This window comes from Sinohyriopsis cumingii, chromosome 6, assembly GCF_028554795.1.
Source record: "Sinohyriopsis cumingii isolate HCF-2022 chromosome 6, ASM2855479v2, whole genome shotgun sequence".
NCBI lineage: Eukaryota > Metazoa > Mollusca > Bivalvia > Unionida > Unionidae > Sinohyriopsis > Sinohyriopsis cumingii.
The window spans coordinates 90,933,427-90,955,443 of NC_142966.1; the positions used below are offsets into that span (position 1 = coordinate 90,933,427).

The 22,017-nt window shown below is 34.8% G+C and overlaps 1 protein-coding gene across 1 annotated transcript in view; it reads left to right on the plus strand.

Annotated features, from left to right (window-relative positions):
• Positions 1-1,404: 1,404 nt before the first annotated feature.
• The window catches only part of LOC149797431 (centriole and centriolar satellite protein OFD1-like), a 95,013-nt gene continuing 74,400 nt past the window's right edge, over positions 1,405-22,017 (plus strand). The window contains exons 1-5 of the mRNA XM_089962225.1: positions 1,405-1,664; positions 5,315-5,515; positions 12,177-12,245; positions 13,292-13,319; positions 21,120-21,227. Of these exons, the coding sequence (XP_089818351.1) occupies positions 1,563-1,664; positions 5,315-5,515; positions 12,177-12,245; positions 13,292-13,319; positions 21,120-21,227 (508 nt within the window). The 5' untranslated portion in view covers positions 1,405-1,562. The remainder of the gene's footprint in view (positions 1,665-5,314; positions 5,516-12,176; positions 12,246-13,291; positions 13,320-21,119; positions 21,228-22,017) is intronic.

The following is a 22,017-nucleotide window of genomic DNA, read 5'->3' on the forward strand; positions in this document are numbered from 1 at the left end:
AAGAAAGAATCTAGTTTTCATTACTACACACCTCTACGGTTGAAGATTGCTCCGGCAAAGTAGATAGCTACTTGACAAGACTGATCTGTATTGTGACCATGCAGAGAAAATTGGGGCTATACATACTCCATGGTCAGAGAACTCCGGATAAAACGGGTTCCCCACTGCCTGCTCTTTATGCGTGTATCAGTAAGTGAACATAAATTAATTTTTCCAAATGGCCAAGGTGAAAAATAAGACTCTCCCGGGTTAAGTTGTACGCTCCAACAAAACTAGTCTATATTTCATTTACACATACACATTTTTTCTTTTGCCTCTAACGGTTCCCGTACACATTTGTTTCCTTCCATCTTACTGTTTACCATAATGTTTAGTCATATTAAAATATTGTTGATTAAACGCCCACTTGATGGGCAAACTATAATCATTGCAAAGTGTGTGGCACTGTGTGATGTTTCAGAAACTTCAACGTGATTCTGAGTATATAAAGCATGCCAGAACGACAATGAAATGGTCATAAGCGTGACATTTTTTCTAGACTGAAAGTTTTTCAAGTATTGATCTCTGAAAGGGCGAACAGTGTAAGATAAACGATGAACATTATATTTTGTGCCCAGCCTAGGAGGGTATCTCCCGGTCGTTTTCCCTTTATGTCGAAATTAGGGACGCATAAGAGCTTCTGATGTGATAATATGAAAGGAGCGCCTAGAGCTCCCACTGGCTCCACTGGCATATACAATTTGGTGTGGGACGGTAAAAAAGAACAACAAAAATTGCATTATTGGTATGCGTTTTAATACAGTATGGGGTGAACCAGAATTCCCATGCCACATCAAATGTCGGTGAATCGTTAGTAACGTTTTAAGCCATCATATTAAATCATAGTGTATTTGTTGTCATTCTCTCGAAGTAATGGTCCAACAACGTTTTAACCAATAAATAGAAATAGACTTGCAGAATGTTGAACGTTACACTTGGCATCATATATAATCATTAATATGTTCACAATAATTTGTTAACTGAACTGCATACTCTGCTATCAATACATTTTGTTGAGTAACGCTGTCGTTTTATGCAAAAGGCCAAATAAGCAAACTGATAATATTACAGATTCTCGCGTGTATATATTTTATGGATAGCGCGTGATTGAATCGCTAAAATCTTTCAATAAATATTTGTAGATTTATTAAAAATAAATATATGTTAGGGATCATATGCGTCATTTAAAAATATTACAGGGAGGAAAATGATCGAAAATACATTAGGATATGTATGTCTGTTGCGCACGGCCTTTTTTTTTTTTTTTTTTTTTTTTTGTTTAGTCAACACTCCTGTAAAAGATCTTATCTGGTTAAATTAATAGACTGTCCCCTTCATTTTCAGCCAATCAAATGATAGGAAAGTTTTTCACTCCGGTATTATTACAAAGCGGCTATTTTGACAAGTATGTTGTTTATCTTCACAACTAGAAACGTGTGAATCGCAAAATATGGCCTCGCAAAGGATATTTTAAAATGTGTCGTATAGTAGTTAAATAGTTCAAGTCAGTCTGGACCACCAGCATGAATATGAAAGAGGAAGGTGAAGAATATATGTCCGCCACCGATCTGCGGAATCGCCTCTACCACAGTCTCCGGGACCGTGGACTCGTCAATTCCATGAAGGTTAATGTCATAACCGTCATCTTATAGCAATCCTTTTAATGAATTATGTTGTTGTGTATCACCCAGAACTTTTCTAAAAACTTTATACTTGAGATACATTGTGAAAATTTTCTGTTATATGAACATTTACAAATTGGTCCAACATGTCCGAACATGCTCAGAATGTAAAACAAATCCCATAAGTTGGTGGTAAATTATCTATAGTCTGATAATACAAACCCGTTTGTTTGTATCCCCCCTTGACATTCAAACCACTTATGTTTGGCAAAGTCATTGTGGGTAATTTTTGTGCATTGTATTATGTATATAATTAGTAGTCAATTTTACATTTGTGTTGCTGTATGGGTTAAATAATAGAAGTAAAACATTTATAATGTTTATTTTGAAAAATTCCAGATTAAAGTTAGTAAATCTTGCTTGGCATTAAATTTCCTTCATTACATTTATATCCATTACATGTTTTACTAGATTGGTTCCATAATTTTACCTTTTGCCTTATGATAAGTTATCCAAAGCTTGGCATTACTTTTAAGTGAATTTAATCATAATATGTTGGGGTAGGGTTCAAGCAGGACCAGAATATCTGGGCGAAACCACAATCTCTAGCCAGAACATAGGCAGAGTTGGCAAAAATAGGATGAGGTGGATGCAGAACGTTCAAAATAGTCATTTATTTATTTATACCATTGTTTTTTAGTCTTTTTATGTGAGATTATAAACCTGATGGTGAATATTGTTGAAAGTTTATTTCACTTGGCTACCGTTTATATAGCATAAAATGGCAACCTTTAAAATTGGTAACAATCCAAGATCAACAACTTCTGTAACATACTGTTTCTTTTTATGTTTCTGCGATGTATTAGTGAACAAAATGATTCATTTTATTTGTGGTGAATCTAGGTTTGTCAACTGAGGCATAATTTCCTTTAGAGTGGACAACAAAAATGAAATTTTTCACTTGTTTTCAAGGTTCCTATGTGAAATTTTTATTGATTATTCTGTAGATATCAGTTTAATTGCTGGTAATTATGATCATCAAAATAGCACCAAATTTACTTCTGAACAGAAGACTTCTTTTTCTATCTTTCCACTTTCTTCTTTAAGGGGATAATTGATTCAAAAATTGATGGTATACCTTTATTAAAAATACATTGCATTTAAACAAATTGGGGTGGGGGTAATAAAATGATATCGATGCAAGGTGAACTTTGTCTTTGGTACTGTTTATGTGAAATGACAATCTTGGATTTGGCTATTTTACCAGAATTACACATACCCCACACTGTAAGTATCTAGATTATATGCACATTGTTCAAAAGCATACAAATGAAGAAAAAGGTCCTTATTGCCATAATGACAGATTTTGATTCCTTCCAGAATTAGAAACGTTTTACTGAGTATCAGTTTGGATAGTTGACAGTACATATTGGTAAAGGTCAAAAACATTTTGTGTTTTGAATAGAATATGTTCAGTACATGGCCAGAGGTTCATCTGCCAGTGTGTGTTTGATCTTACGTGAAATGCAAATTAACTTTTAAACTCCTTTACTTCTAATGAACCAAATCATGTTTTTATGAGATTCTTTTCCATGAATTTTGTTGGAAATGGATTATAAATAATGTTCTTGTTTGTTGATTTGTGTCTGCTGGATGAATATGCTGCAAAGATTCTTATCCTCTGACAAAAAGAACTCTAATTTGATATGAAAGTTACAAATGGTACATTTTGACCTTATTCTACAAACTTTTATATCTAACAAACATAATTCGTGATGCAGTCTGACCAGTTTGACCTACAGTGACATGCCAAATCGCATTAAAGTTTGACATACAGTGACGTGCCAAATGGCATTAAAGTTTGACACACAGTGACATGCCAAATGGTATTAAAGTTTGACATACAGTGACGTGCCAAATGACATTAAAGTTTGACATACAGTGACATGCCAGATGTCATTAAAGGTATTTATTGTTAGTGAAAATTAGTAAACTTTAATGACAGCTTAAAATCTCAAATACACAAATATCCAGCACTTACTTAATATACTGTGTGGATGAGAAACTTATTCATGTAATTTCTACACAGCCTTGCAACCAGCTTCATGTGAAATATATACCTGATGTCCATGTAGTTTTTTTCCCCAATAAATGTACGTTGCAGCCTTCCATTTTTGTGCCAGAATCTATGGATAAAATCACAAAGGAGTGATATTTAGGTAAGAGACAAACTGAAAAATTAAACATTCAAGAACAGACCTGTGTTGACTTAAATTTAATCATGTTGTAATACATCATAACATTTTTCATTACCTTTCTACTTGAAATTCAATACAGAATATAGATTTTATTATCAGATTCTGTAAGAAACCAGTAAAACTGAGCCCTTACTGATAATCCCATGGAATTCGTTCTTTATATTCTTCCAGAGTGTTGTATCTGGTCAGATGTGTGCTTCTCCTTCCAAGTCATCCAGTTTTGACATTGAGAATAGCAGTATACATCTAAACAGTATTACAGGTCTATGCTCTTACAATAAGTAACTAAAAAGAGTGAAAGACAACAAGCTTTATAAAATTTAATAAATATATTTCCCTTGAATACAAAGTGAAAATGTGAAGAAGAAAAAAACTTACAGTATTGCAAATTAAATCCCAAAATAATCCAAGAATTATAGACACAAATCCTAGTAATTTAAAGTCCAGAATAAAATTCAGTTAAAGTCCAGAAAAAAAATCCCCAAACTGAAGATGATAACATGTCTGTGTTAGCTGTCGAAGTGTTGATGTGTCAACAGTCTTTTGTTAAATCACAGAAAATAATTCCAGGTTTGAATTTGGGGTACATTCCAGTGAATGTCTTTATCCAAGAATTTTATCAGAGCACTTTTGTATTTTCAGAGAAAATAAAAACTTGAAGTCAGTAATTTGAACAAAAAAGATTCCAGCTCAAAACTTCTGGTCACAATAATAATACAACTTAAAAGTGCTAGATGTTAAAGCACGAACGACCATGTCTTCACAATTGCAAGATTATATAGTTCTCTACTTGACGTCAGGTCACAGTTAGCATTTTCTAAAAAAAAAAAACATTACCTAATGGAAAATAACCTTCTATAATGATCCTGAAGGTTACAAAATCAAAACCATAACCTCTTGATATTAAGCCTATACACACTGAGAATAATTTAGCCATGAAATAATTAAAAAAAATAAAAGTCAATCAGGTCAAGCAGAAATTAACTCAGTTTTGGACAAGGTCGTGTCCAGCATATAATGTTACATTGAAATAACAAAATTAAAAAAACTAACAAACAATTAAATAAAATATACATAACAACAGTGTTTGACAAAATGACTTTTGAGAATGATCTGAGAAGACTTATTTTGAACTGTTGAATTATATTTCAAACAGTAGACATGTGTTGGTCTCCTGTAAAAATCATGTGTTCGTTGGCAAGGCACTTGATCCCAATGTCATAAGCACTTGATAACCAAACCAAACATTGTGTGACATAATAATGTAATATAACATTTTCCTGTCATTTGATACTATATTTGTAATGTGGATAATAGTTTTTGAAATGTTGTATCAAATGATGTAAAGTGAAAAGCATAGGTATCATAAACTTTGCTTTCTGTATTCTAATGCAGAGTCAGTTGCGGAGCAGTCTGGTGGCAGAACTTAAACAGTCTCTGCAGGGGAAACTAACACTGACTGATCTAACAGTACCTGAGGATGGATCACTGCTACACAGGGCAGCCAATTCTCTTGTTGCCGACCATTTAAAACGCTGCAAATATGATTACACATACAGTGTCTTCCTTCCAGAAAGTGGAATAGGGGAGGGAAAGGTAAAGACATTTATATACTTTATCATAATAATAAATACTTGTATTATTAAATGTAATTGACAAAATATTTGGTTCAAGTCTTGGGGTAGGCCAATGTGTCTATGTGAGAAGGCTGCCAGTAGCTTCCCATGTTTAGTGGTTCTTACTGGGGGTTTCGCTGGGTTGTTCCTCCACCAGTTAAACTGGTTGCCATGTATAGCCTATCTTGCATTGAGAAATGGCATTAAATCCAAAGCAACAACAGCAACTTAAAAATTATCAATAGTGAATATCTTTAGCATTTTCATGACTTTATATTTTCAGGAATCAGTTACTGCATGTACATTATATAAATCTAGTCTTGTATTTATTTGGGGTAATTTAAGGTACATTTGTAGAAAGTTCAAATTGTGTTACATGTAAACACTACTAAAAATATTAAAATATTGTGTTTAGAAAGCTCACTAAATATTTAACTTGGGTAGTTCCAACATTAATCATGGCTAGTATATCCATTTTATCATTGGGGGTGTTTGGAAATGATTGAAAAGTTTTGTTGTTTATATGCAGGGCCCACAGGGTCATTAAAAGTCATTGAGAAATGAACACCTCAGTTCAGTTCTTTGAAAGTCATTGATATGTCACCAAAGTCATTGAATTTTAAAAAAACTTGCTTAAAAATAAATTATGAAGAATTGTTTTACTTATCAGTCATTTATTTTATGTTTTGTGACAGTTGGAAGCACGGTTGGATTTTCCATCATTATTATAATCTACAGGAAGTCATTGGTTATCATTCATTGGTTTCATTGGCACATTGGCTCATGGTCAAAGCAGTCTGTTGTAGTTTGAACTTTGTGACAAGTAAGTTTTACATGTGCATTTTTAAAATATGGGCTACTTAGAAAACCCATAATGGCTGAATCCCAGCATGGTTTATGTTTAGATGATGATTTTGTTTGGCAAATAAATGTAGCAGAATGACTACATTTATTTAGTTTAAGGTACTATAAAAGTGTTCAAAGTTTTGACATGTTTGCAAATTCCTTTTTGGTTGATGAGAAAACTGCTGATCCAAATTCCAGACATTTTGAGTACATGCTATTTTTAAATGTCGTTTTTTTAAATAAGCTCCTGGTGTCATATCTTAGGGTTTATGAGTGAACCCCCCTAAATATGTGACAATGAGACCCCAGTATCCAAAAATAGATCTCTTTAAAAATACCTTGAGCATAGCTGCATATAGTCCTATAAGGGTTCAGATGAATTTATTAAAAAAGAATAAAAGAATCAAGATATTTATTTGGTCAAAATACCTACGTCTGAACAAGCAGACTATGGTATTGATCAGATGGACTTAAAATCCTAATATAGCATTATGGAACAGATAGTAAATCTAGTAGTCAGCAAAGCACTGATTCAAGAAAGTGAAACTTTAGCAAAATATCTTAAGTTGGAGCAGAGGTTTCCAAAAACAAAACATGCGAGCTGTGATAAAATGTACATAAAAACCGTATTGAACAGTTTCCAAACTTGTTCTAGCTCGCTAAGCTATCAATGTATATGTCCATCAGCAGGGGCCTTTCAATATTCATACAATGGTAAGGAACAGATTAAGGCTAGAAGCAAATCAACAGATTTACAACTAGAGGCAACATCTTGTAAAGATTTTGATTTCAGTAGGAATCTAACAGTGCAGCTTGAAGAAAGATGGATATTGAAGTGTTAGGTAAATATCGAACTTTGGCCATTTCCAACTTCTCCTCCTTTTTGTTATATAACACTTTATTTGTAGGACCAAACAAGTGCCCATTGGTTAATATGATGGTAACACTAAAGGACCAAACAAGTGCCCATTGTTAATATGATGGTAACACTAAAGGACCAAACAAGTGCCCATTCATTAATGATGGTAACACTAAAGGACCAAACAAGTGCCCATTCATTAATGATGGTAACACTAAAGGACCAAACAAGTGCCCATTGTTAATATGATGGTAACACTAAAGGACCAAACAAGTGCCCATTCATTAATGATGGTGACACTAAAGGACCAAACAAGTGCCCGTTGTTAATATGATGGTAACACTAAAGGACCAAACAAGTGACCATTCGTTAATATGATGGTAACACTAAAACTTATTGGCAGCATCAAATAACTGTAGAACAAAGTATGGGTCAGAACTGGCATCTTGTGAACAGAAACAATTAGAAAACAAAGGATTTGTTTAAGTTGGGACATATGGCTTCCACTGACATAAAAGTTTATTTTTTATCTCGACATCAACATTAGCATGACTAATTTGGTAGGAATAACAAACCATAGGCCTGGGACTTTGCAATTTTATTGACATAGGTGTCTTGTTGATATAAGTTCGTATGACTGTATTTCCTAAACTTCTCTATATTTTTTTTCTTTATACTGAAGTTAAGAGAATTAGTTCTGTGACATGCACACTTGCTCCTTGGACCTTGTTGTCAGTCATAGAATGTTTGAGTTAAGAATTTTGATGAAACTTTTAATATTTTCCAAACGCCTTGATTGATTTTCTTTATACTTTTGGATTGATGAGTTTGAAGCCAAGGCCATTAATTCTGTAACAAATTCATTCAGCTTTTGGACCTTGGGTTAAGGTCACATTGTACAGCAGTGCTTTGGTTATATGCTCTACCTGCGGGCCCAGGCTTTTAAATTGTGAATTACAATAGTTTTCCTCTGTTTGAATGAAAATGTCCATATCTTGTAAAATATTTCTTTAATGCAATATTTAAATTTGTGACCTTGTTCATTTGCATTTGCAATCAAATGAATCACTTTTCTGTGGTGACATCAGCTTTGGAACAGCTATATCATAAATCTTTTGTTAAGATTTTGCAAGTTAGATCATGCAGTGGTGATGCATCAACACATTATAGATGAGACACTGGCTTTAGCAAAACACTGGTTCTCAATTTAAAATATGTTTAAAATTGCTTTGTTTACATACTTCAACAAGATAAATTTAAAATCATCTGATTTTGTGCACAAAGAATCTTTGCACACATGTTCATCCCATGGTCTAGCTGGTTCTTTGTAAAAAATGATGCCACAGCAAAATCCTATATTATCACTATTCCTTCTGACTGGCTGGACATGTGATATCTATAGTTATCCCACATGCAATATCGCAAATTTGATCCTAACTTTAAATTTTCAGGGTAGTGTCTAAAAGTACCTAATTCATTTCACAGTATTTAAAATGAACTAGGTACTTTTAGCCACATTTAATGATGTTGGTCTGAAAGTTTACCGAGAAACAAATATGATAAAATTTGTGATGCTATGTGGAACAAACTATAGTTGTTCCCAAACGAAAATGGTGATGTTGTATGGAACAAACTATAGTTGGTCCCAAATGAAAATTTGTGATGCTGTGTGGAACAAACTATAGTTGGTCCCAAATGAAAATTTGTGATGCTGTGTGGAACAAACTATAGTTGTTCCCAAACGAAAATGGTGATGTTGTGTGGAACAAACTATAGTTGTTCCCAAATGAAAATTTGTGATGCTGTGTGGAGCAAACTATAGTTGTTCCCAAATAAAAATGGTGATGTTGTGTGGAACAAATTATAGTTGGTCCCAAATGAAAATTTGTGATGCTGTGTGGAACAAACTATAGTTGGTCCCAAATGAAAATTTGTGATGCTGTGTGGAACAAACTATAGTTGGTCCCAAATGAAAATTTGTGATGCTGTGTGGAACAATCTATAGTTGGTCCCAAATGAAAATGGTGATGTTGTGTGGAACAAACTATAGTTGGTCCCAAATGAAAATGGTGATGTTGTGTGGAACAAACTATAGTTGGTTCCAAATGAAATTTGTGATGCTGTGTGGAACAAGCTATAGTTGGTCCCAAATGAAAATTTGTGATGCTGTGTGGAACAAACTATAGTTGGTCCCAAATGAAAATGGTGATGCTGTGTGGAGCAAACTATAGTTGGTCCCAAATGAAAATGGTGATGCTGTGTGGAACGAACTATAGTTGGTCCCAAATGAAAATTTGTGATGCTGTGTGGAACAAACTATAGTTGGTCCTAAATGAAAATGGTGGTGCTGTGTGGAACAAACTATAGTTGGCCCCAAATGAAAATGGTAATGCTGTGTGGAACAAACTATAGTTGGTCCCAAATGAAAATTTGTGATGTTTTGTGGAACAAACTATAGTTGGTCCCAAATGAAAATTTGTGATGCTGTGTGGAACAAACTATAGTTGGTCCCAAATGAAAATGGTGATGCTGTGTAGAACAAGCTATAGTTGGTCCCAAATGAAAATTTGTGATGCTGTGTGGAACAAACTATAGTTGGTCCCAAATGAAAATTTGTGATGCTGTGTGGAACAAACTATAGTTGGTCCCAAATGAAAATGGTGCCAGTTTGACATTGAAGCATAGTATCCATCTTAGAAATATGGTCCTTATGTCTGAATGGAAAGTCAAATTGACATTGGGTTTTCACCAGAAGACTTCTTGTGAAGTCTGGTTTGTCCTACATTTAAATAGTGGCATTGTGTTGTCCATTATGGTTGGCATTATGGTCGTCTTGAAACTCTTGGTATAACTACTCCTTCTGATGTAACAGATATATTGACACAAGGTTTTCACCAGAAGACTTCAGAAGATGTCAGGTAAGTCTTAGATGAAAAAAATGTTACTAATCAGTATAGCCACCACAGAAGCCATAATAAAATTATATTGCTATTCTTCCTGAAAAAAAAACTAATATTACCATGGGGTTTTATGCAGAAGCTTTGGAGGATTGCCATGAAACTTTACACACACACACACACACACACACACACCATGTTCTAGTTAGTGCTAAATGAAAATGCTACTGCTTTCTCATTCAGTACAATGGCTGCAGTGAGAATCTTGAAAATATTGTTATTGCTACACCACCTGAATGGATGGTCATATCAATATGGGATTCGTTTTTTTTAATACTAAATGGCTTCATATGGATTCTAGTTGGTTTTGAATGAAAATGGTGCTGCTTAGACTTCCAGTTTCCATCTTGAAAATCTTGTTAATACAAATAAATGGTCACATCAACATGAAAGACTTATGATGTCTAGTTGGTCATGATGCTGATCTGACTTCCAGTATGGCCAAGATATTGGCTATCATTAAAATCTTGTTATCACTGCTTCTTCCAGATGGCTGGTCGTATTTATATTGTGCATTCACTAGAAGACTTCTTATGATATCTAGTGGGTCATAAATGGAAATAGTAGCATTTTGATATCCAGTATGGCCACCATAGAAACCAACTGGAAAATCTTATCATTACTTCTTCAAAAAGAAGAGTAATATCAACATTGAGATTCCACATGGGACTGTTTCTGATGCCTTTTGGTCTTAAATGAGGTATTGTGGATTCTAAATGATAATTATGCCAATCTGAGATCCAATATGTCCACAACTCTAGTAGCCAAAGGTTTTAAATGAACTCTATATATTCAGCAATACGACTTTGTTCAGTCTCAAACAGTCTGCATAACTGTCGTTGTTTTCCATAAGATTGTGAATTTTGTAAGACGATAAAGAAACTGCAGTAGCTAACAAACTTGATAGTCTTTTTTATTAAAAAGTCTTATTCATTCAAGTTTCTGTTAACAAGCATGTTGTTGAAAGGAAAATAATGGAATTTTTAAAGATTTTTTTTGTGTCTGTAAAATCAGTAAATTAATCTGAGAATGATGGTGTGTAATGTGCAGAATTTTCACTATCAACACTTTCCTCTGATTCCACTTTGGATATGAAATCATCCAAACTTTAAGAAAAGTATTAACAGAAAAATTTTAGTAACCAATCATTAAAGCAGAAATATGGAAATATATCATTTAATTGGAACTGGTAGTTCATGTGTCACTGACTGTCAACTGCATGTTCATTCACACATTTACCAGTGTGGTAAACATTTACCAGCAATAAACTAAATTTAAATGTTTACACACATGAAAACATTAGAGCCTTTTAAAAGAAATTCATGAGTTGACCACTCCGGCGGTTTAGTGGTTAAAGTGTTTGCCTCAGATGCAGGATTTCATGGGTTCATACCTTGGCTGAGTCATACCAAAGACTTATAAAATCGTACTAACAGCTGCCTTGCTATGCACTCAGCATTAAGAGGTTAGTGTTAGGACTGGTTGGTCTGGTGTCAGGATATGTGACTGAGTGGGACATCATGCTACATGTCTGCAGCATGATGCCCCAAGTGCTAGGCATCACTAAAACTGCCACACTGCAGACATCAGAACTGAAAAATTGTTAAAGCTATGTTGAAAATCCAAATCACACACACACTTATAGCTCACAGACATCTTACTTCTGTATGCAGGAGTTTGAGTCTTGGCTCAGCCAGCATGGATTAGTGAGAAAGCTTGTGAGTAGCTTACCTTGGGTCAGTAGTTCTTCTTGCAGTTTTCCTGTGTTCTTCCTGCATCAGATATACTTGCCACAGTGTAAAGACCATCATATGCTAAAAATGGCATTAAATCCACAAAATCCACTCTTGGTCACAAATATCAAAACCAGAACCCTTCTTCTAGTATCTCTTATAAATAAACAGCAGTTACAATCCAGGATCATATTCATGTAGTTAAATAAAAGAACAAGATACAATTTAAAAACTTTCTTTTAACAGCTTATCACAACAAAAGAGCTTATGGAGCTGTTGAAGATCAGTCCACAGTCCAAACTCTATAGAAAACTGGTATGTCAAGCTTTTCTGTTTTGAAAAAAGTGTATTAGAAAGATCTGGATTACATTTTTATGTTTTAACATTCAACACTTTATTTAATTACACAGAATTTGGCTAACATTAATTTGGTAATGTGTTTGAATTGCAGATGCTGGAGGCATTCATTTGAGATTGAATGTTATTCTCTTAGCATTTACGTAGGGATGAAAACAGTAGTTAACTTGCAGATGCCATGAATCATGTGACAAGTCTGTGGTATATATTGTAAGTGAACTTTATCACCTTATATTCAGCAGTTCATGCTATTTGAAAGGGGCCTATTGTTTTCATCACCTTGTTCACTGAATAGCATTTCTTGTATTTACTTTTGTCCCATCAAAATTTTCAAGAAAAGAAAATTATTTCTACAGTACTGTGATAAGACTTTATTTTTCAAGCACAGCTCTTATATCAAGGTATAGATTTGTGTCATAGCAAGAAGACTGTGGTCAGTGTTTGCTTTTATATCTGCACACAGTAAAATGATTGATGCATCCTTAAAAACAAAATATTTAATTGAAGGGCATATCCATGAATTTGTTGAAAAAGTATTAAAATATTAGCAGAACATTTTAATTTATCTTAGGCAATACGAAAAGCTTATGGTCATAAAATATAAATTTAAATTCAGAAAATTTTTTTTTGTTGTATTTTTTCAAAAGTAAAGTGGGATAGTAGAGTGGGATAAAATTGGGTGAACCAAAAGACATGATATGAGTAGTTTCATATGGCAGGTTTTTTTTTTCTTCAGTGTTATGCCTGTTTTATAGTGCTTGACAAAAAGACCTATTAAAGAGTTCAATTGCCATATAAATTTTTGTCAATTGTTACTAAATATATGAATACAGTTTGTAAAAACTTCAAATATCTGACAACTTTTCATTTCTTTTGTGTGAAAATTCTCCCAAAACATAAACTTTTTATTTTAGGAAATTTTCCTGAATACAAATTTTCTGCATTTTAATTTAATATCCTTTACAATACATTTATGTGCCTAACTTATACATACTATTTTTCAGGCTGCAGATTCCAGCAGTGCAAGGAAAGGTGACTGATTAGTATTAACTCCAGTCTTTCTAATAAAACAGCTGATACAGTACCTGAGTGAAAGAAAAACAATCTTAATTTGAGCTTTTGATGTGTCTTTGTTATTTTGTTATAGTTCAGAGGACAAAAGAAACCTCACATGTATGATAGATATTACAGAGCAAACTATACAACAAATATTGGAAATAATTTTCTCACAATAAAGCTTTACACATTCATTACATTCCTTAGTCACAATTGGTCTTTACTTTCATTCTCAGATGTTAATGCTGTAGATCACAAAATAACTTTAATTGCAAAAATTTGCAAAGGTTTTGTTACCAAGTAGCGAAATCAGTTTTTAAATTTGTTTCTTGCCATTCAGTAAATTAAACAATTCATGCCAATGTTGCAAGTTGAAAAAAAAGTATGTGTCATGAATGTACTGAAATTACAGCAGTACATGATTTGAGTGACCACCAGTCATTATGACCATATTCATGTACAGATTGATTTTGCTATATACATGTACAAAAGTGAAATTCCATCTGCTACCAGCAGCCATAAATTTGGGATAAAATGTTTCGACATTGCTATGACCAGATCACAATCCAGATATAATTTTACAAGGTCAGTATTTAATCCTTTAGTACGGCCTTGCTATGTTTAGTCTGCAGACAGAGTGACGATTGTTCTGAACCAAAATACAGAAAAAAGTGAGGAAACATTTCAGTCGGGGTTACTGATTTCATTAGATTGAACAAGTTCAAGTGACCATAAACTAGAAGTGTACTTGCCAAGTTGTCATTGTTGTTGCATACCGATAGTCATCAGAATCCCTGTCATGATAAACCATTATGTTAACCAGGCTTGTGTACTTGCCAGGGTACCATTGTAGTGCCATGGTCAAAAGAGTCCCTGTTGTGATTAACTATTCTGTTAACCAGATTTGTGTACTTGCCATACCACCATTATAGTTTCATGGTCAACTGTCCCAATTATGATTAACCACTCCAGAAAACAGACTTGTGTACTTGCCAATCTGCCATTGTAGTGCCATGGTCTCCAGAGTCCCTATTATGATTAACCGTTCCATAACCAGACTTGCATACTTGCCAATGCCATTGTAGTAACATACCATGGTCATCAGTCCCTATTATGATTAACCATTCCATAAACCAGACTTGTGTACTTGCCAATGGCATTGTAGTACCATGGTCACCCTGCTTTCTTCTTCAAAATACATTACCTACTCATATTACCTTAGGAGGATTATTACTACCTCACAAATTCAGCCCATCCAGGCTAATAACTTTTAGCTAATAAACTAAAAGTTATCTGTCCACCTAGGTGGCAGTTAGAGTGCTCTCCCTTTGATAGTGGATTGGTGCCAAATCCCATGAAATTATCAGTTACTATTTCTGCTCATGTTGATTAACATGCTTTCTACAGACAGAGAGGCCTTGCAAAATCTGTACAAGCACTTGAGAAATTTTCTACCTCAAAACAAGTTGGAAGAAGTCTCATCATTGAAGGGAAGTATAGTGTATTTATAAATTTCCAACTTTTCTTTTCCTTTCACCAGTGACAAAGTTTCCTAACTTCCTGTGTTATTACTTTGTAGTTGTAACACAGTTAGGCACCTTTGGTATATACCTGCATGGGTTGCAATGGCCTGCGGTCACATTTACTATAACTATATTAATAAGATCATATCTGTGGCATGATACAGGAAACTGTTAATATTGTTATGTATTTTCCACCTGAGAAATAATACATACATTTCAGTTCCTATATTATCTTAACATTTCATTCATATTCATAATGTTTTACCAATTTTACCTGTATAGATTATCATTGGGCCTTTTCCTGCAGGTAAAATTGTTTCATAAGGTATATTGTAGTGCCTACTTTGTAAGTATCAATAATGACACTTAAGTTCTTTTTTTATGTGCATGTCTTTGTGAATAATATAGTAACCTTATTTATATTACTATATAGCTTCTGATCTGGTCAGATAAATACAGTTAAGTTTTCTATACATTATTTATTCTGTAGTGTCCATCTCAAGCATGTTACAGTAAGCAATGCATGAGTGACTTTTATCTGTACAGGCAGTCAAACAGTGGGCCTTTCTGTGGGTAAGCAGTTACTGTTCATACGTGTATAAGTGATGCTCCAGTGATTTTACCTGTATAGGCAGTTAAATTCACCTTCCTGTCAGTTATTTGGGACTAGAATTGATTATTTAGCATACACTTTTCTAAATATTAATAGCGTTGCACAAAATCTCTACCTTTTCAGGCCCCCTGCTTCCTTTAGAGGTATTTATTATAATAGGTAACTCTGCACAGGTACAAGTTCATACAGCAAACCATGGGTTAAATCAGTATGACAACCATTCAGCTTCTATAGTTTTTCCTTAAATAATACATGTCAGACTTGCATATTATGGACATAAGTCAGTCAAGCTTGAGGGATGAAACAGCAGCTTGCATGCAAGGCTTCAGACAATACTTACTTGGCAGCAAGATGGAGAGCAGCAACAAGCATTAGCTACAGTCATGTGTATCAGAAATATGGACTAGATACATGGATCAATATCCTGTACACCATCTCAACCTAAAGAACTGGACAACATTATACCAGCCAAGATGGCCATGTTCCTTCCTGACTTGACTTGGCCATATAACTCTGATCACAGTTGGCCATGACCACAATCAGTCATACAATATAAGCCACCAGAAACAAATTTTGTCTAGTTCCATGACTCACATAGTGCTGCTAAGCACTTCCAGCATATGATGCCCAGCTTAGTGCCATAATATCCAAAAACCCACTTCATGGAACCAGTTATACAGCAGACTAAGCCCCATAGTGGTGTTGGGCATTTCCTGCAGATGACACCCAGTCTGTACAGGCACTCTGAGGGATGAGTCTAACTGCATAGTGCTGCTAAGAACTCCCTGTGGAACACCTCAGTTTATACCATCATGGATCAATTTTACCCTCGTGATGCTTCAATGTATGATGTCCATCTTGTGGCCATGGTTTTCAAGAGCTCTCTCTTCACTTGCTTTCATACCTATGCCACCCAAGATACTGCACTTAGCAACATGTTTGAAGTTGTGGGATCCTACTCTTAAGTGCTGCAGATGTATTATTCTCACTTATTTTGACTGCAAGAACAAACTTAAAGACCTAATAATGTTTCCTACCTTGAATATTCTCAGCATGTTTTTTACGTTTTCTAATTTCATGGTATTTGTTTTTGTAATCATATCATTATATGTTTTTTATCTTATAGGTGTTTAATGTTGTAAAGTGCTTAGAGCTTCTAAAGATTAGGTGCTATACAAAGTCCTCATTATTATTATTATATTATTATCCTCCAAGTTCTATGCAGATAGTACAGGAGACATCGACTTCACTACCTTAATCTATGAACTACAAAAACTGGTACTCAGTCTCCTTCATTATTATATCTTACTTTCACAAATTAAATTCTACCTTGCTTGGATCAATGTTTGCCACCCTGTCCCATCAAAGTGTGCCCTCATTTCTCTATATCACCTGCATGTCCACAGATCTGACATCAGATGATCATTCTCCAAGGAGGAATTGGCTTTCATATGCAACCACAATCTGACAAGTTACGGACACTTTGGGACTGCTTACATTGCCAGTTACAAGTTCCAAGTGTCTTTGATGTTATTTTCTCATAAATGTCTTATCTTTTTTCCATTACGATATCACGTTAGCTGATTTGTAATGTTGTGACCATGGGTTCAACATTGCATATAATATCTGTGGCAGTCTTTAATAGGCCAAACACAGCTTATATTCTCCCATCCTGAATCTAACCAGAAATATGTGGGAGCATGTTTGTCCTTTAAAGTAGAGGTACAACATACTACAGCAGTTATAGTAGCTATGAACTTAAAATAGCTGGAAAAAGATGAAATGTTCTCTACCTCCACCTTACAAACCAAACATGGGCCAAGATACGCTTGCAACCTTCATCATTAGTTCTCCTCTCTAATGATCAAGTTGATGGAATTCGCAACAAGCCACCATTTCTGTCAATCTCAGTACAGTGGAGGGATTTGCAAAGCAAGCAACAAAAGTTGCAGGGATGTCCCTAGAGTACATGCACTGGGAAGCAGTCTTACCAGCTACATCCATCTGAGACAAGAGTTCTCCTGAACTTTGTGGAAGAGTCAAAGAGAGGTTGATCATTTTCACCAGCATTCCATTTGACCCTCCCTATCTCAAATGACTTAAATACAGTGCCTCACCCGTCTCATATCCTGGTAGGAGCTCTTTCTGTCTGACAACTTCACTCTGGTGACTTATCTCAAACTGCCAAGTGGACTCAAGTACGCAGACCTTTGGAATCTTGGTTGGGATTTTCTGAAGTGGAGTCCTCAACAACAATCCATGTTTAAGTTCAACAGTTTGTAGTCTGGCTAATATATTGGCAGTCTCATTGTTCTGCAAGAAGAAACTAATACAAACAGAATTGTTTCTTTATCGCTCAGTTTTTATTCAATAGATGCTCAATGAGATCAACCTATGATGGACGTATTGGTGACACGGTAGAATGCCAAAATAAACCAGCCTGTCTCACCAGTTTTGGGCCCAAAGGCATGGATAATCAATGCTCTTTTTATATATTGGATTGGCCAAATATATCACTTCTCAAACACCTCAGATTCTTAAGGTGATACAGGAATTAAGTGCATCTGAGTGTTTCCTCATGTTGATTACTCCCACTCAGTATTATGTTCAAATATTGAAAATGGGGTGGCAATGGTCAGAGGAAACTTGGTCCACCCATGCACAAGTGCTCATTAATAAAATGTATGATATATATGTAGACATCCACACAGAATGTCATACATTTGTTTGAAATGAAAATCTCTGAACATCAGATATTTTAAAACTTTCCACATTATTAATCATTTTAACAGTACATTGAGGTCAGATTAATTTGGAACAATTACCAAACTTCCACTTTTAACAACAGGACCTAATTTGAGGTGATATGCACAATGTGCTAAGTCAGATACCTTCATGTGTTAAAAATGCACTTTTCCCACGCAGAAATTGACATCTTCTGATGCTAACATTTTATAACGTTTTCAATGGTCACTGCCTTGATTTCTGATAAACATCTGCTGAAACCAAGTCTTAGGGAGAGGCCATTTATATTTCTAAAAAGGGGTGGGGTATAGGCTTAAAAGCTATTGTCTTGTTCTGATTTGTTGCATAAAAAGGGATATTATATGGCATTCCTTGTTTACTTGAAGCAATTTATCTTATGATAAATGACAAAATAAAAAAATACCTCAGTCAGAAAGAATAATGTAGTTCCATAAATTAAACAACCAGTCCCTTACAGTAATTGAGCAGTCTGAATTGAACTAGTTTATAATTGTGTAAATTTATTTTCAGCTTCATAACTCGATGAATACTGCCTAAGGACTAAATGTGGTTTGCATTTAAGGGTAAATTCAGTGTTTTCCATTTTAGTGTTTTTGTCTTTAAACAGAAGAGACTGTTATCTGGAATTTAATTGTCCATACTTCAGAGGGTTTCTTTTCATGTTTTAAATTGTAAGATATAATTTACACTGTTCAAAAGAAGCTCAACAAGATCTTGTCAAGTCATTGCATAAGTTTGTTCCATATTTCTTTGATTAAAGTATAAGTGGAAACTCATTGCAAAAGAGCAGCCTATTGGAATTAATACAGTTCGTGAGACATTTTGATTTTGGCATATATATATATATATATATATATATATATATAACATTATCTTCGTTAGAGCTTGGAAATGTTCATAATTGGCTTATAATGATGTTGATTTAGACAAATCATTGCCTCTCTCTCTCTCTCTCTCTCTCTCTCTCTCTCTCTCCATGAATATCTAAAGAGCATGCTTTGATAGAGTCTGCATCCACTTCACAGTGTTCATCCACAACAGCTCTGCAAGAAAGCTTGGTGCACAGTTCTCTGCGAGCCACCAAGGCAACTCCATCAGTATGTGCAGAAAGATGGTGGAGGAGTTTGTCTTAATTCTCACCACTCTCTCCTCCCCCAACACAGTGTGTGGGGTTCCTAAAACTTGTGTGCTGTACTGTACCTTAGGTCTCCCCAGGATAAGGGAATTATCTCCCTCTTTCTCTTATATTCTCTTGAGGTATTATGATTGGGTAATGTATTTTGAAGAAGAAACCAATTTTGTGTTGTAAAACATGTTTTTTCAGTAATACTTGCCCACTCATAATACATATACACCCTCCCAAACTCCCAGTAGTAACATCCATGATAGAGAGCGTGCCTTCCACTCCAGTGGTAACTGACGATTTCATGGTATTTTGTGCCAATTCCAGCATCAAGGGAAGATCACTCTAACTGCCACCTAGTTGGTCAGATAACTTATAACTTTTTAAGCTAAAAGTTTTTTTGTCTGGGAGGGCAGGATTTGCAAGGTAGTATTAGTTCTTCTACGGTAGTATGATTGGGTAAGTATTTTTGAAGAAACGTTTTACTAAAAAAAAATTGATTTCACTGTAGAAAAATGGGTGCTGCCTTAAATCATTTCTCTGTGGAGTCAAAATGTATAATGATGGATGTGAATGAGGTATTTGTCTTTTCTAAAGTTATTAACTTTTTCTATAACAGTTAATATTTTGCTTTGGTATAAATATGTATTTAATTCTTTTATCGATGTTGCTGTTAATAAGACCAGCACGTGAGGCTGGATTTAACAATAGATCTTGTCAGCTGTTCAGTTTGACATTTTTTATCCTTTTGTTTATTGAGTTGATCCATTGAACCAAATTTTATTCATATCATGCGTGACGTAGGTTTTGGTTTTTGGCTGGAAGTAAATTACAGAGTCATTGTTATCGTAGCTATAGACTGGATGAGTGTTGTCTTTTAGTTAACTTTGAAATATGCCATGATGCCAAAAACCACAGTGAACTTAAAATGGTGTATTATTAGTGCTGATTACTTTTTAATACTAATATGTGTGATTTCTGACGAAACCTGTGAATAAAGAACAAACTATATAATGTACAGCAATTACAGGTATCTTTCTTTCTTCAATCCAGATGAATTTTGATTTTGAAATCTTGCCTTCCTGCACAAACCTGTTGTGAGAGACCACCTGCCTTGAGTGACCACTTTTGTTGGCAGAAGGAATAGTCTCTCAAGACAGGTTTAACTGTACCTAGATATAAAAAACTTTAATGACACTAAATTACTTGAAATCATGATATTTGAGATTCGTCTAAATATTTTGATATCGCTCTGGTGGCCTAATGGTTAGAGTGTCTGCCTCGGATGTGAGAGGTCGTGGGTTCAAACCCTGGCTGAGTCATACCAAAGACTTACAAAAATGGTACTAACAGCTGCTTCGCTTGGTACTCAGCATTAAGAGGTTATTGTTAGGACTGATTGGCCTGGTGTCAGTATAATGGCACTGGGTGGGACATCATGCTACATGTCTGCGGCATGATGCCCCAGTGCTAGCCATCACTATAAACTGCCACACTGAAGACATCATAGCGATATGACTGAAAAATTCTTAAAGCTACATTAAAAATCCAAATCACATCACATCTAAATATTTTGTATATCTGATAAATTCAGTATATTTGTACATAAAGTTTCTTTGGTAAATATTGGCTTTATAGTTTATGCCACACTAAATCTAGCAAATCAAGTTTCCTTCATGATTTTTCAGACACCTTTATTTACAAAATTTGTGTTATTAAATAGTAATGTTGTGTGTATTTATTATTTGCAGGGTTCATATGGCAGCTGTTAAGTGAGTTAAGTGCCATACATTCCCAAGCCAGTATGTCAGTGTGTACACAGACTGATCTTATTAGAGTCAGCACTGTTACCTCACTAGGTCAGTAGTACTTGTCATATAATTATTAGTAGCTAAGGTTTGAATTATAAGTAGTTTAGTTTGTGTTACTTGTTTTAAGTAAAATAGATGGGTTTGAAACTACTTGTCCAGCCGTACTAAAAGATGAAAATAGTCTTTTTCTAGTTCAAATAGACAAAGGGTAGTAACTTTTGCCCATTACCTCCCCTTGGCACCACCAGGGTGTCACCAGTTTTTAGAATCGCTGCTACACAGAGCACACATTATGCATTGCTTAGTCAAGTTTGTGGCTTCCTTTCATTCTCCCTTTTAATTTATCCAGTCCAAATCCATGATTGTATGTACAAATTAAATAACCAAAAAAATCGCCTGGGTTTGAAACTAGACTATAATCGATGTAACATTATAACTTAATTAAAAGTAAGGCTATCTATGTGTACTTGATTTCTCATTTGAATACATTCCCCAATCACTTTACGTTTGGAATATTAGCCTGCTACCTTGAGAATCCAGCCCTACTAAAAGATGAAAATAATCTTTTCCTAGTTCAAATAGACAAACTGTAGTAACTCTTGCCCATTACCTCCCCTTGGCACACTCCCCCCGCCCCCCCCCCCCCCCCAGGGTGTCACCAGTTTTTAGAAGCGCTGCTGCACAGAGCACACATTATGCAGTTCATTGTCTGACAATCCAGCCATTTCTGTGTTCATGTAGGCCCCTCAATCATTCCTTTTGGATTTATTGTGCAGATATATCAGTATAAAGCAAGTTGCATGCATTATTTTACAATTTTTGAGTGATTTTGTCACCT